This window comes from Scyliorhinus canicula, chromosome 2 (assembly GCF_902713615.1).
Source record: "Scyliorhinus canicula chromosome 2, sScyCan1.1, whole genome shotgun sequence".
Classification (NCBI taxonomy): domain Eukaryota; kingdom Metazoa; phylum Chordata; class Chondrichthyes; order Carcharhiniformes; family Scyliorhinidae; genus Scyliorhinus; species Scyliorhinus canicula.
Genome location: NC_052147.1, coordinates 127,980,849 through 127,997,958, shown reverse-complemented (window position 1 = coordinate 127,997,958; position 17,110 = coordinate 127,980,849). Strand labels below are relative to the sequence as shown.

At 46.6% G+C, this 17,110-nt stretch overlaps 1 protein-coding gene across 1 annotated transcript in view; it reads left to right on the top strand.

Annotated features, from left to right (window-relative positions):
• The window catches only part of trpm2 (transient receptor potential cation channel, subfamily M, member 2), a 254,653-nt gene that overhangs the window by 106,958 nt on the left and 130,585 nt on the right, over positions 1-17,110 (top strand). The window contains exon 14 of the mRNA XM_038790260.1: positions 15,543-15,688. Coding sequence (XP_038646188.1) covers positions 15,543-15,688 — 146 coding nt within the window. The remainder of the gene's footprint in view (positions 1-15,542; positions 15,689-17,110) is intronic.

The following is a 17,110-nucleotide window of genomic DNA, read 5'->3' as shown; positions in this document are numbered from 1 at the left end:
ATATTCAGCAAGTCAGGTTGCATCCGTGGAGAAAGAGAGAAATTAACAGGAAGAAATCCCCGGCGTGGAGATGGGGCAGATTGGAAAATAGCAGGAAGCCACATCACAACAGTTGCCTGGCACGTTCCCATCACCAGGCATGTTTCTAGACCCCCGATTAGGGGTCATTTTGAGCATTTCCATGGCATTTTGCTGGCAGCGAGCACCCTCTTGATGTGTGCAGAGGATGCTAGTTAAATAGAGATAGAATAATAGAACCATAACTAGGAGCATGAGTAGGCCATGCAGCCCTTTGAGCTGCTCCTCCATTCAATATGATCATGGCTGCTCCTCAATCTCAATGCCATAATTCCCATTTTCTCCACATGCCCCTTGATGCCATTAAAATCTAAACAAAATCTATCTCTTCCTTGAATATGTTCAGTGACTTGGCTTCCACAGCCTTCTGTGGCGGAGAATTCCACAGGTTTACTCCCCTTTGAGTGAAGAAATTTTTCCTCATCTCAGTCCTGAATGGCCATCCCGTATCCTGACACTGTGTCCCCTGCTTCCAAATTCCCCATCCGGGGAAACATCCTCCCTGCAATTCGTCTGTCCAGCCCTTGGGGCTCCATGGTGGCCCTATTAGAATTTTATAGATTTCAATCAGATCTCCTCTCATCCTTCTAAATTGCAGTGAATACAAGCCCAGTTGAAGCATCTCTTCTCATAGGACAGTCCCACCAAACCCGGTGTCAGCCTAATGAACCTCCGCTGTACTCCCTTTATGGCAAGTATATCCTTTCTCAGCTAGGGAGACCAAAACTGCACGCAATACTCACCAAGGCCCTGCATAACTGCAGTAAGACATCTTTACTTCTGAACAAATCCTCTTGCAGTGAAGGCCAACATACCATTTACCTTCCTAATTTCTTGCTGCACTGGCCTCTCCACTTTGATTGACTGGTGTACAAGGACACCCAGATCTCTTTGTGCATCCACACTCCCCAACATATCACAATTTAAATAAAACTCTTCCTTTCTGTCTTTCATACCAATGGGTATAACTTCACATTTTGCCATGTTGTATTGCATCTGCCTTGCGTTTTCCTGCTTACTCAACTTGTCTAAATCACCTTGAAGCCTCCTTGCATCCTCCTCATAACTCACAATTCTGCTCAGTTTTGTGTCATCAGCAAATTTGGAAATATTACAGTTGGTTCCCTCTTCCAGGTCATTTTTATATATTGGGAACAGCTAGAGCCCAGCTTTAATCCCTGTGGAACCCCATGAGACACTGCCTGCCACTCAGAAAAAGACCCATTTATTCCCACTCTCTGATTCCTGTCTGTCAACCAATTCGTGATCCCTTGTGCTTAAATCTTGCCTACCAATCTCTTATGAGGGGCCTTATCAAAAGCTTTCTGAAAGCCCAAATATACCACATCCACTCATTCTTCCCTATCTATTCTGCTAGTTACATCCTCAAAAAACTCCAGTAGATTTGTTAAGCATGATTTGCATTTCATAAACCCATATTGACTTTGTTCAATCCTGTTAATGCTCTCAAATGTTCTGTTATCCTGTTTTTTATAACAAATCCCAACATCTCCCCCACTATTGATGTCAGGCTAACTGGTCTTTAAGTCTCCCTTTTTGCTCTCCCTCCCTTTTTAAATAGTGGGGTTACATTTGCCTACCTCAAATCTGTAGGAACTGCTCTAGAATCTGTAGATTTTTTTGAAGATAACCACCAATGCATCCAATATTTGCAAGGTCACTTCCTTTAATACTCTGGGATGTAGATTATCAGGCCCTGGTGATTTGTCAGCCTTTAACCCATTAACTTCCCCAGCACCATTTTATACTGATACTGATTTCCTTCAATTCCACCCTCTCACCAGACCCGAACATTTCTGGTGGATCTTTGTGTCCTCTTTTGTGAAGACAGAACCAGACAATATGTTCAATTCTTCTGCCGTTTCTTTATTGCCTATTATAATTTCCACAGCTTCTGACTATGCATTTATATTTACTAATCATTTTCTCTTCACATATTTATAAAATCTTTTACGATCAGTTTCTATGTTCCAACAGTTTAACTATCATATTCTATATTCCCCTTCATGATCAAATTTGTTGTCCACTTTTACTGAATTCCACATTACTTCCAATCCTCAAACTTGCGGCCTTTCCCGGGCAATTTTACATGTCTCCTCTTTGGATTTAATATGGTCCCTAATTTTTTTTGTTAGCCATGGTTGAGCCACCTTTCCCCTTTTATTTCTGCACCAGACAGCAATGAATAATTGCTGTAATTCATGCACACATTCTTTAAATATGAACCATTGCCTGTCCACCCTCAACCTCTTTGGTAAGGTTCCCAAAACTATCCTTACCAATTCACGCCTCAAACCCTCGTAGATCTCTTTACTTAGATTCAGGGCCATAGTTTCAGATTAAACTACTTCACACTCCACCTTAATGAAGAATTCTATCATATATGGGCGCTCTTCTCCAAGGGACCCCACTAAGAAGATTGTTAATTAATCCTTTCTCATTGCACAGTACCCAGTCTAGAATAGCCTGTTCTCTGGTTGGTTTCTCAATGTATTGGTCTAAAAACCCATTGCGTACACACTCCAGGAACTCCTCCTCCACAATATTATTACTAGTTTGATTTGTCCAACCTATATGTAATTAAAGTCACCAACAATTGCAGTTGTACCCTTATTGCATCTTTGATTTCTTCATAAAATCGTAGAATCCTTCCTCACTATTGCATTGATTTCCTCCTTTATGAGCAATACTACCTCCTTTCCCTTTATTCTTTCCTTCCTAAATAATAAATACCCTTGGATGTTCAGTTTCCATCCTTGGTAACCCTGCAGCCATGTCTTTGTAATTGCAACCATATCAGAATCGATTTTATCTATTTGCATTGTTAATTCATCTACCTTTTGCAAATTCTCCGCACACTAAGACACACAGCTTTTTGACTTGTATTTTTAACCTTGTTAGTCATCTTAACTTTATTTTGAATCCTGGCCCCATTTGTTTTTCACCTTTTTTTACCTTCCACTTTTGCTTCTTACATTTTTGCATTTTGATTCTCCCTCCTCTGTCTCCTTGCTCAGGTTCCCACCACCCCTGCTGTTCTAGTTTAAACCCACCCCGACAGCAATGGCAAACACCCCCCTCCTAGTATCTAAAATGACATATCTGTTAGAGAGTGGAACGGCCACAGGGGTCTCCTGCATTACCCACCTTTCTCTACTCTTCCTGGTGATCACCCAATCCTTTTCTGCCTGTTTAGTCTTTACCTGTGGCATGACCACCTCATTGAATGTGCTGTCTACAACAATATCAGCATCACGGATGCTCCCCAATGACTCCACCTGCCTCTCTCTAAAATGTGGTTGGTCAGTAGCTGTTGTTGAACACATTTCATGCACATATGGTCGCCAGGGGTACTGGAAGTGTCCATGACATCCCACAGAGCACATGAGGAGCATATTACAGGTGGAAGCTCCACTGCCATTATTTCCCTTTAGATTAGGCTTGTTAGTTACTCCCCTTAAATAATACTAATTATGCTAAGGACCTTATTTCACTTTGAACACTCCCACTATAATGCAAAGACATTGCCTTACGTTTTTGGACTCCTGGCTTTAAGTCTTAACTTTACTTCCCTTACGTTACTTTTGTTACCTTATTATATTGGCCCAACTATCTCAGTTATCCAAATATAGCTATTTGTTGTAAGTATATATCCTTTTCCAATTTACAGCAATTTTAGACAATAATGAACCAATGAACTTACAGTTTCCCTCTGATGCCACTTGTGTTCTTTTTCACCAAGAACAGTGTTCTTTTTCAACAAGTAGCAACTACATGATACAGTTCTCAGAATGCTTCACTGCAATGCTGATGGCAGGACACAGTTCCCAGCCGGCTACACTGTGATGCTGACTGCAGGACACTGTTCCTTAACTGCTTCACTGTGATGCTGACTGCAGGGCACTTGCCAGATTGCTTGTCTGTGGCAACCCAACGAGCCATCAAAGATAGAGGCCCCAAATCCCAAAGTGAGGGTCTCCAGCTGCACCCACTGGAAGGGTTTCCCTTCCTATCAGGGGGCCCACATATTTGGCCCATCTGAAAAATGTAATTGTTTTGAATCCATTCTAGAATGCTTCCATTTGAGATAATCTCATTATTTGCCTCACTTCTCCGTGCCGAGGATCTCCCTGTTATTGGGCTGGCAGCATCGGGAGCCTGCCTGCCATCTTCAATTGGATGGCAAGCTCAGAAACAGCCAAAATCGGAAGCTGCCTCTGGAAATATCCCTGTCTTAGAAAAAATTGTCCTTCTTTCCAGCTACGAAAAGGAAGGAAGCAGCAACAGGTGCCTCCAGGCATCGCAGCCACCAGCAGAAGCAAGCAGCAACACAGCCTACAAACACTTTAGTTTATTGGCAGTATCAAATACAAAAGACAACAATGAGGACACCAATCACCTGGCACCAAGAACATACTCCAGTGCCTCTGGGCTGCATGACCAAATTCAAAGATGGCTACTCACCTCCTCCGATCCCACTGCACTAGGTTCCTGTTTTTAGAAAGGAATGTTAAAGGCCACCTGCATGACCTCGTGCTGGGGAGTTGGTTAGATCTTGGTAGGCCAACAGATACGGCATCCACCCCGTTCATGAGATTATCCTCAAATGGTGTTGATTGGAACCTCACATCTAGGTGGGATCTAGAACCTGCCAATGTGAGCGGGCTGGATAGATCTGAAAGTGATCGGCGCCCGGCGTGGATCCTGATTTTGCTCCAGATAGGTTCAGACTCGCAACATCCACACTGTCCCAAAGCCCATGCGGAAATTTCTGTTCCCATTGGAAAAATCTGTTTCTCGCTACCTGTTTTTATCTCAGATCTCCAACATCCACGATATTTTGCTTTTGTATTAAGGTGAGATCCAAAGCTAATGGGTGCAATCTAACGGTTGGGTTGTGCCGAGCGCAGATCCGTGCGAGTCGGTTAGATAGCAGGAGAGGCCAAAATCGGGATCCGCGCTGGGCGCCAATCACTTTCCCATCTAACCGGCCCGCTCCCGTTGGCAGGTTCCAGATCCCGCCCAGATGTGGTGAGGTTCCAATTGACACCATTTGAGGCCAATCTCCATCTCATGAACGGGACAATTTATTCATGTCAAGAGGGCTAGAATACAAGACCAGGGAGGTACTTCTGAGGCGATGTAAGGCTCTGATCAGACCCCATTTGGTGTATTGTCAGCAGTTTTGGGCCCTGTATCTAAGGAAGGATGTGCTGGCCTTGGAAAGGATCCAGAGGAGGTTCACAAGAATGATCCCTGGAATGAAGAGTTTGTCGTACTCTGGTCTGTACCAGTTGGAGTTCAGAAAGATGAGGGGAGATCTTTTTGAAACTTACAGGATACTGCGTGGCTTGGATAGAGTGGACGTTGAGAGGATGTTTCTACTTGTAGGAAAAACTAGAACCAGAGGACATAATCTCAAACTAAAGGGACGATCCTTTAAAACAGAGATGAGGAGGAATTTCTTCAGCCAGAGGGTGATGAATCTGTGGAACTCTTTGCCGCAGAAGGCTGTGGAGGCCAAATCACGGAGTGTCTTTAAGACAGAGATAGATAAGTTCTTGATTAATATGGGGATCAGGGGTTATGGGGAGAAGGCAGGAGAATGAGGATGAGAAAAATATCAGCCATGATTGAATGGCGGAGCAGATTCGATCGGCTGAGTGGCCTAATTCTGCCCCTATGTCTTATGGTCTTATGGTTCCAATTAATACCATTTGATGTCAATCTCCATCTCATTAACAGGACGGATGCCGTATCTAATGGCCTCTCAAGATCTAACTAACTCCCCAGTACGAGGTCACGCATATGGGGCGCAATTCTCCGAACTCACGACGGTGCGGAGAATAGCGGGGGTCGTAAATTTTTACGGCCACGCTAGTCCGACGCCCTCCCGCTATTCTCCCCCCCCCCCACGCCCAACTCCCGACACGAATCGCTGCCGCCGTTTTTTTACGGCCAGCAGCGATTCTCAGCTGGCCGATGGGCCGAATTCCAAGCCCTTTACGGCCGTTTTTACGAACGGCAAACACACCTGGTCTGGCCGTTCGTAAAAACGGCCGTAAAGTCCCGATCTTGGCAACCATGGCACCGATTGGCACGGCGGTACCACGGCCGTGCCAAGGGTGCCATGGGCCCGCGATCAGTGGGCACCGATCGCGGGCAGTGGGTCCGATTCCCGCGCACTCTTTGTCCTTCCGCCGCCCCACTGTATCACTTCGCGGGGCGGCTGAGGGGCATCCCGGCCCTCGCATGCGCGGGTTTCGCGCAAATGCGCGATGACGTCATCCGGGCATGCGCGGGTTGGAGTCTTCCAATCCGCACATGCGCGGCTGACGTCATGGGATGCGTCAGCCGGCGCAAACTCTGGCAAGCAGGCTTAACGAAATTCGTTAAGCCCACGATGCCGGAGTTCACGGCCGCGGCATACTAGCCCCGACCGGGGACCAGAATCGGTTCCCGGTCGGGGAGGGGGAGGCTGGAGTCAAACCCGCCCGGTTTTGACGCCAGCCTTACGATTTCTCCCTGTCTGGGAGAATCGCGCCCATGGCCTTTAGCACTCCTTTTTTCTAAGATACCTGGGTCTGGAACATTGGGCTCAGGGGGTCGTATGAGTCCAGAAGGCTATCCGGTTTGAAGCAGGACCTGGTGTGCAACACTGTTCCAAATAGGCCATCTGCTAACACCATTGAAGAAATGCTTCGCAGAATTGCTGATGCTTTTGTTGCTGGTGTGGCGAGTGCTGAATGTAACTGGCATGTCACAACTGGTTAAACACGCTGGGAATCAAGGGTGTTCAACTGCACCTTGAGTGGAATATGTGGATTTGGTTCTGCTGAGATTGCGAGGTGTGGGAGGGCCTGCACAGCTGTGGCTCCTCGATGGAGAATGGCACTGATACATTGAACAAGTAATACATTGATAGACAGATCATTTCTGAACCTGATAACACATTCTCAGGCTTATCCTCTGTTTCTGTTGAGGACCCTGTGAGGGGTGATACTGTGTGTTTGTTTTTTTGTGTGAGAATGAGCTGATATAACTTTGTCTTTGTACCAATATGGAACGGTGACATTTCCTTGTTTAATGGTTAGTGTGATATGTGGAATCACACTGTTGATTTACAAATCTTTGTTAATGTTGACCATTTAATAAATAAAACATTCTTGAGTGGAATCTCACGGGTACACATGCCATGTCACAGGCGAGTGTTATTGCCTGCCATCCTAATGAAGCTGTGAGGCCTGCACACTTTTCCTGATGCTTGGAGGCGTCGACACCACAGGGTCAGCGGCCAACAATCAAACACCCAAGAGTTGGGCTTCACCACCACTGGGTATATCCCCACGGCCAAAGGGTGAGTGTGTGGATCAGGGAGGGTACCCGAGTCTGGTCAATGTTATTCTCTGTCTAGGGTCCAGGGTCCAGGGATCCCTGCTGTGGCTGGGGTGCATGTGCAGGGCAGGGTCCCCCTTTACAACTGGTTCGTTGAATGGCATCCTGAGAGAAGGCGGGAAACATAAGGGTGAGGATTGATGAGGAGATTTGAGGCTTCCAGGATGGAAGCCATAACTGATTGTTGGTCTCTCACTGCCTCCAATTCCCTACAGATGTCACGTTATGGATAGTATCATAGACCTGCAGCAGCTGCCCTTGCGGTGCTGGTGACAGTCAAGGTGACCAGACACTGGAGAAGACAGTGGCAGCAGCATCGACGCAGGCTCGAGGCGGCAGCGCATGTGCAGGAACCCGCCATACACCCTGAGGACCTGGACACCCATCAGGCCAAGAGGGACCCAGGGGTAGAGGCCAGCGATGGCTCAAGGTGTACAGGCATTGCTGGCTGTTTGAGGAGATGAAGGACAGCATGTACCACGGGAGGCTCCGCCTCAACAAGGGGATGGTGCAGCACCTGCGTCACATCCTCGCGAACTTGGCACCCCATGGAGGAGGGGGATACCCGCTCCCAGTGGTCATGAAGGTCACCGCAGCGCTTAACCTCTTTGCCACTGGTTCAGTCCAGGTCTCAAGCAGGGACTTCTGCGGCATTTCACAACCCACGGCCCACGAGTGCATCCACGAAGTCATGAATGCCTGTATGCCCAAGCATTGGACTAGAGAAAGTTTGAGCTGGATCAAGCCCATCAAATGCCCGGGCAGCAGGATTTTCCATCATCGCCAGGATGTCACAGGTCCTGAGGGTAATTGATGACACGCATTTCACCTTATGCACACCGGGGCAACAGGGTATACACTTCATTAACAGGAAGAGGTTTGTTTCAGGCACCTGGTCAACTCTCAACAGTGGCTAAGACACTGGACCAAAACCATAACTTTTAAGACGGTGCAGAAAGATCAATTCATTCCAGGAGTAATAACACAAGAAATAATGCTTGGTTATTTTATAAACAGATTTTATGAAAACAAAAGGGGAAAAAAACAATATTTAAACTTTCAAACTTCAGCCCTAACAATAACAGATCATCAACACCAATGCTCCCATTAAACAACACTTTAAATGAACATGCAGCTCTTATTCCACTTAAGGCGATTGTTGCATTAATATAGCAATTTTTCTTCTGTTAGGGAAATTCTTTCAGAACCTTTTTCCAAAGCCTACCTCAGTAGCAACTTTCATGACCTCTCTGGGTTGATTTCCAAAGCCTTCACTCTGTACCTGTTCCAAACAGGATTTTTTTTCTCTCTCTCTCTAAGCTCTGCCTAGCCACTCAAACAAAGGTTCTCTCCTCGGGTGCTCAGACTTGAACCCATCAGCGTTATCTTGGTTGTTTTATTACACATTCTCGTTTATACAGAACATAGCCATGCTATTGATATGCAATTAAATCTCCCATTGGATCATCAAACTCTGTAAAGGACTAATAGCTGGTCAGATGGGAATGTCCCAAAAGACAATGGATCTTGACTCACCCTTGTTGAATAGGCCCATCCTGTGTATTCCCAACTCTCGGTAGATCCCTACTATCATCTCAATTGGTGCATTATTGGCCGACCTTTTATACATAGTTGACGGACAGGAAGTCCATAAAATTTAGGACAGTGACCACCTCGTCCGCCATTGGGGTTTTGCGGGTTCTTCCTGCAGAGGATAATTTCCAGCCTAATTGACATTAGATATCAGTCGTGGTCTCGCCGGGTTGGCAGCCGGAAAGCAACTGGCAAGTCACGCTCGCTACCGCACTTAATGCTTCTCTCATTAAATCGTGCCCAATTTTTCTAGATGGTGGGTTTCAAAGAATAATATAATAATATAATTTATAATATAATAATAATATAATATAATATAATATATAAATTATTATTATTATTAGACTGCGCCCAATTTTTCTAGATGGTGGATTTCAAAGAATAAAAAGACAGATTGAAAATTTGATGGCATTGGCTTATAAAAAGGTAATTAGAGAAACAGTGCAGAAGGAGGCCATTCGGCCCATCGAGTCTGCACCAGCTCTTGGAAAGAGCACCCTACCCAAGGTTAACACCTCCACCCTATCCCCATAACCCAGTAACCCCACCCAACACTAAGGGACACTAAGGGCAATTAATGTAATGGAACCTACGAGGGAACAAGAGGTCCTAGATCTTGTCCTGTGTAATGAGACAGGATTGATTCATGATCTCATAGTTAGGGATCCTCTCGGAAGGAGCGATCACAATATGGTGGAATTTAAAATACAGATGGAGGGTGAGAAAGTAAAATCAAATACTAGTGTTTTGTGTTTAAACAAAGGAGATTACAAGGGGATGAGAGAAGAACTAGCTAAGGTAGACTGGGAGCTAAGACTTTATGGTGGAACAGTTGAGGAACAGTGGAGAACCTGCCAAGCGATTTTTCACAGTGCTCAGCAAAGGTTTATACCAACAAAAAGGAAGGACGGAAGAAAGAGGGAAAATCGACCGTGGATATCTAAGGAAATAAGGGAGAGTATCAAATTGAAGGAAAAAGCATATAAAGTGGCAAAGAGTGCTGGGAGATTAGAGGACGGAAATCTTTAGGGGGCAACAGAAAGCTACTAAAAAAGCTATAAAGAAGAGTAAGATAGAGTATGAGAGTAAACTTGCTCAGAATATAAAAACAGACAGTAAAAGTTTTTACAAATATATAAGACAAAAAAGAGTGGCTAAGGTAAATATTGGTCCTTTAGAGGATGAGAAGGGAGTTTTAATAATGGGAAATGAGGAAATGGCTGAGGAACTGAACAGGTTTTTTGGGTCGGTCTTCACAGTGGAAGACACAAATAACATGCCAGCGACTGATAGAAATGAGGCTATGACAGGTGAGGACCTTGAGAGGATTGTTATCACTAAGGAGGGACTGATGGGCAAGCTAATGGGGCTAAAGGTAGACAAGTCTCCTGGCCCTGATGGAATGCATCCCAGAGTGCTAAAAGAGATGGCTAAGGAAATTGCAGATGCACTAGTGATAATTTACCGAAATTCACTAGACTCTGGGGTGGTCCCGGTGGATTGGAAATTAGCAAACGTGACGCCACTGTTTAAAAAAGGAGGTAGGCAGAAAGCAGGAAATTATAGGCCAGTGAGCTTAACTTTGGTAATAGGGAAGATGCTGGAATCTATCATCAAGGAAGAAATAGCGAGGCATCTGGATAGAAATTGTCCCATTGGGCAGACGCAGCATGGGTTCGTAAAAGGCAGGTCATGCCTAACTAATTTAGTGGAATTTTTTGAGGACATTACCAGTGCAGTAGATAACGGGGAGCCGATGGATGTGGTATATCTGGATTTCCAGGAAGTCTTTGACAAGGTGCCACACAAAAGGTTGCTGCATAAGATAAAGATGCATGGCATTAAGGGTAAAGTAGTAGCATGGATAGAGGATTGGTTAATTAATAGAAAGCAAAGAGTTGGGATAAATGGGTGTTTCTCTGGTTGGCAATCAGTAGCTAGTGGTGTCCCTCAGGGATCCCTGTTAGTCCCACAATTGTTCACAATTTACATAGATGATTTGGAGTTGGGGACCAAGGGCAATGTGTCCAAGTTTGCACATGACACTAAGATGAGTGGTAAAGCAAAAAGTGCAGAGGATACTGGAAGTCTGCAGAGGGATTTGGATAGGTTAAGTGAATGGGCTCGGGTCTGGCAGATGGAATACATTGTTGACAAATGTGAGGTTATCCATTTTGGTAGGAATAACAGCAAACGGGATTATTATTTAAACAATAAAATATTAAAGCATGCCGCTGTTCAGAGAGGCTTGGGTGTGCTAGTGCATGAGTCACAGAAGGTTGGTTTACAAGTGCAACAGGTGATTAAGAAGGCAAATGGAATTTTGTCCTTCATTGCTAGAGGGATGGAGTTTAAGACTAGGGAGGTTATGTTGCAATTGTATAAGGTGTTAGTGCGGCCACACCTGGAGTATTGTGTTCAGTTTTGGTCTCCTTACTTGAGAAAGGACGTACTGGCGCTGGAGGGTGTGCAGAGGAGATTCACTAGGTTAATCCCAGAGCTGAAGGGATTGGATTATGAGGAGAGGTTGAGTAGACTGGGACTGTACTCGTTGGAATTTAGAAGGATGAGGGGGGATCTTATAGAAACATTTAAAATTATGAAGGGAATAGATAGGATAGATGCGGGCAGGTTGTTTCCACTGGCGGGTGACAGCAGAACTAGGGGACATAGCCTCAAAATAAGGGGAAGTAGATTTAGGACTGAGTTTAGGAGGAACTTCTTCACCCAAAGGGTTGTGAATCTATGGAATTCCTTGCCCAGTGAAGCAGTTGAGGCTCCTTCATTACATGTTTTTAAGGTAAAGATAGATAGTTTTTGAAGAATAAAGGGATTAAGGGTTATGGTGTTCGGGCCGGAAAGTGGAGCTGAGTCCACAAAAGATCAGCCATCTAAAAGATCTAATTGAATGGCGGAGCAGGCTCGAGGGGCCAGATGGCCTACTCCTGCTCCTAGTTCTTATGTTCTTATGTTCTTATGTTCTTATCATGGCCATCCACCTAACCTGCACATCTGTGGACTGTGGGAGGAAACCGGAGCACCCGGAGGAATCCCACGCACACACGGGGAGGATGTGCAGACTCCGCACAGACAGTGACCCAAGCCGGAATCGAACCTGGGACCCTGGAGCTGTGAAGTGATTGTGCTATCCACAATGCTACCGTGCTGCTGTTTGTCCCCATTAAGGTGTGATATGCCAGGTGGATAGGGATCAGGATGGGGGGAGATCACCCTCACAAGCCCGGGTTTCTGTATCAGTTCGAACCTGGAGGCTAACTTGCAGCCACGAGGCTGCCACCCTCGGAATTGTATTTATACGTAAATAAACATTGCGGTTGTTATTGACCTCACGAGTAAATGAGAAATATTACAGTAATTATGCTCCTTAGATAGTTGGCAAAGCTAAATGATGCTGCCAATCAAATAGATTTGGTGGGATGTTGGGTTCACCAGACAGTAAAAGCAGTATCTCAAGTGAATAAGGCCAAATGAAAGCTAATGTAAAACAGGGATCTATGACCAGAGATATCAGACACACGAGCTCAAGAGTGAGGTTGAATCTGAATAAAGCCTTCGCAAGACCAGTGCCCAGATTCTCCCCTACCCGGCGGGACGGGGGGTCCCGGCGTGATGGAGTGGCGTGAACCACTCCGGCGTCGGGCCGCCCCAAAGGTGCAGAAGTCTCCACACCTTTAGGGGCTAAGCCCTAACATTGAGGGGCTAGGCCTGTGGCGGAGTGGTTGGCGCTCCGCCGGCTGGCGTGGAAGGCCTTTGGCGCCATGCCAGCTGGGGCTGAAGGGACAACGCTGGCCGGCGGAAGTCCGCGCATGCGCCGGAGTGTCAGCGGCCGCTGAAGTCATCCCCGTGCATGCGCAGGGGAGGGGGTCACTTCCGCCTCCGTCATGGTGGAGACTATGGCGAAGGCGGAAGGAAAAGAGTGCCCCCACGGCACTGGCCCGCCCACCGATCGGTGGGCCTCGATTGCGGGCCAGGCCACCGTGGGGCACCCCCCGGGGCCAGATCGCCCCGCGCCCCCCCCCAGGACCCCAGAGCCCGCCTGCGCCACCTGCTCCCGCCGGTAAGGTAGGTGGTTTGATCCACGCCGGTGGGAGAGGCTTGACAGCGGCGGGACTTTGGCCCATTGCGGGCCGGAGAATTGCCGGGGGGGGGCCCGCCAACTGGCGCGGCGCGATTCCCGCTCCCGCCGAATCTCTGTTGGTGGAAACTTCGGGACACGGCGGGGGCGGGATTGATGCCGGCCCCCGGCGATTCTCCGACCTGCCGGTGGTTCGAAGAATCCCACCCCAGAGTTGAAGTATTGTGTGCAGTTTTGAGCTCCACTCTATGGAAAGTTGTTGAGGCAAGAGAGAGGTTACAGTGCAAATCATTTGGATGCTGTTTGGCCTGAGGAAATACATCATTGTGAAAAGCTTGAGAAATTGGGTTTTTTTTGTCATTAGTGTTATTACCCCAATGGAGGTGCCGGGATGTGGACCATACAGTTTCCCCATGACCTTCCTGGAATATGAACTTCCCTTTAAGGGGAGGAACTTCCCCTTAACAAGGAGAGCCCCAGCTGCATAAAAACCCCAACCTGGGAGCAGGTGGGGGAATGTGACCCTTGGGGGAGTGGAGGAGTTTGGGATTTGTATTGCAATAAACCTTGTTTGTTAATTTCTACTTAGCCTCTTTCCAATCTGCTTACCGCAGATTCAACAATTAGAATGGGAGGTTACAAGTCAATTTGGTAGAGGTATTCAAAATTGTGAAGGATAGAAAGAGGAGATGGACACAGACAGTTTCCATTGAGGGTCTACAATGAGGGGACATGGATATGAGATCAAATGCTTTGGCTGGAAATATGCAGAAACCTTTGCTAAACTGGGGATTATGAGACTGGATAGATTCAGTGAATGAAGAACAGGCTATGTCAATATTTAAGGATAGTTTAGACAAGTAGAAAGGGAATAAGGGAACATGGGAACAAGCTCGCCCCAAGGGATTAGGAACATAGGAATTGGGAAGTAGACAATTCAGCCCTACGAGCCTGCTCCGCCATTCAATCAGATCATGGCTGATCTCTTCCTGGTCTCAAATCCACCTACCCATCTGGTGCCCACATCCCTTTAACCTGTTTTTAAGTCAAAAATATCTCTTTCTTGAAATGACTCAGACTCCACCGCATTATGGGGTAGCGAGTTCCACAAATTCACCACCCTCTGAGAGAAGTAGTTCCTCCTCTTCTCAGTTTTACATCATCTGCCTCTCAACATATACCTGTGACCTCTCATCCTAGATGTCCCCACAAGGGGGAACATTTTGTCTACATTTACTTTATCAATCTCTTTTAGTATTTTGTATACCTCGATCAGATTCTCTCTCATCCTCCTAAATTCCAGCGAGTACAAGCCCAAACTGTTTATCTCACCATAAACGGCAACCCCTTCATCCCTGGAATTAATCTGATGAAGATCCTCTGAACTGCCTCCAATGCCACCCTATCCTTCCTCAAATAAGGAGACCAAAACTGAACACAGTACGCCAGATGTGGTCTCACCAACACTCTTTACAATTGTTTCACTGCTCATGTGCAGGACAAACGGCTTCACAGACTGGTTAGACTGAACAGTCTTTACTACATTGCAATTTCTAAATAATTCCCTAGGTATATGAAAAATGGCAGCAATATTTCTGCAATACTCATCCTGCGATCTTGCATTCAAATTCCACCATTGATGTTTGAAACCAGTTTTACGAATTCCAGAATAAAAAGCTGTTATTAGTACAAGGAACTATGAAGCTGTTAGAATTTGTTGATGATATCATTGTACGACAAACCATCATCGACTGGTTCGCTAACGAAACCTGCTGTTCTTGACCAGTTTGGCCTACATGTGACACCAGTCCACATCCCACCATGGTTGACTAACTGGCCTCTGAAGTAGTCGAACAAGTGACATCAAACTGCTATCAGTGGTTAAAGAAGAAACCCACCTGCTCCTTCTCCACACGACTGCTGGTGGACTGTCTTCTGTATCCTAAGAAAGAATTGTTAAAAAGTTCCCTCAGGCTCTGCATATTTTCAGTCCTTTTAACTATGTGATCTAAGAGGCAGCAAGGTGACGCAGTGGTTAGCACGGCGCCGAGGTCCCAGGTTTGATCCCGGCTCTGGGTCACTGTCCGTGTGGAGTTTGCACATTCTCCCCCATGTTTGCGTGGGTTTTGCCCCCACAATGCTAAATTGCCACTTAATTGGAAAAATGAATTGGGTACTCTAAATTGAGAAAAAAAAAACTATGTGGTCTTAAGGGGACAGTCCAACTTGAACGTGCATGTTAACGACAGAATAATACACTGGCCACATGATATAATACTCCTGTTACTATGTACTGTTAAGGATGATTCTAAATGTTTCTGTGTATTTGTTTTAATTGTTCTTTTCTCTTTAACCAAAGGTCTATTCACAGAGTGTTACAGGAAACACGCCAAGCGAGCACAGAAGATGCTGGTCCGGGTATCCAGCACTTGGGGGAACACAACCTGTTTGCGCCTGGCATTAGAAGCTGAGAGCCAGAAGTTCATGTCACTGGGTGGTGTTCAGGTCTGACTTCAATCTGGTTTGCAAGTTGGGGACTTGTGGGACGATGGGGGAAGTGCTGAATGACTTTCTTCAATGTTAAGAATATTCAATGTCTAACTACCATAATCTCATCCAAACCTCTGCTATCCTAATATCCTTGTATGCACAGAGGTTACAAATTTTGTTTGATACTGGTCCTATAAAATTTAGACGTTTTACTGAGAAGCAAGAATGAAACAAACCTGCATTTACACAGCATTTTACAACCACCAGGCATCTCAAAGTATTTGTGGTAGTCACCACTGTTGTATATATCACATACGAGATGTAATGCGGTAAGGCTCCTGTACTACAGGTACGGGGGTAGATCCCTGCCTGCTGGGTCCGCCCAGTAGGCGGAGTATAAATGTGTGTGCTCACCGAGCTGCAGCCATTTTGGCAGCAGCTGTCGGAGGCAACACATCTCTGCGTAATAAAGCCTCGATTACTCTCTACTCTCGTCGTAATTGATAGTGCATCAATTTATTATGCAGAGATTTTACAACGATGGACCTACGCATCAAGCCAGATTCCCTGCAGCTGCACCCTCAAGCAGACAACGCCAAGTCGGCCTTCACCCACTGGCTAGCCTGCTTTCAAGCCTACATCGGATCAGCGACAGAACCACCCTCAGAGGCACAGAAACTACAGATCCTGTAGACAGGGTTGAGCTCCGATATCTTTCCCCTTATCCGGGACGCGCCCAACTACACTCGGCCGATCAATACACTCTATGCCAGGCACCTCCTGTCCACGTGGCAACAACTCCCCGGTGAGTCATTGGAAGATTTCTGGCGTGCTCTGCATGACCTGCCGAGAAACTGCGGTTGCCAGGCAGTTTCGGCCGTGGAACATTCCGAACTCCTAATCAGGGACGCTTTCGTTACCGGCATAGGGTCGGCATACAACCGCCAGGACCTCTTAGAAGGGGGTACGCTCGGGGCAGCACGGTGGCCTAGTGGTTTGCACAACTGCCGCACGGCGCTGAGGTCCCAGGTTCGATCCCGGCTCTGGGTCACTGTCCGTGTGGAGTTTGCACATTCTCCCCGTGTCTGCGTGGGTTTCGCCCCCACAACCCAAAAATGTGCAGAGTAGGTGGATTGGCCACGCTAAATTGCCCCTTAATTGGAAAAAATAATTGGGTAATCTAAATTTTAAAAGAAAAAAAAAAAAGAAGGGGGTACGCTCGACCTCGCGGCAATCAAGAAACCCGCGACTTCGCTAGCGGTAGCCTCCCGTAATGTATAAGCATACCCCCCGACCGCACGGCGCCCCCCTCCTGGACATCGTGGACCCCACCAGCGACCGCCCCCAGCCAACCCCAAGCCTGCGCCGCGCGGCAGTCAACCAATCCCCTGGGGCCCAAGTGCTATTTCTGCGGGCAGACAAAGCACCCCCGACAAT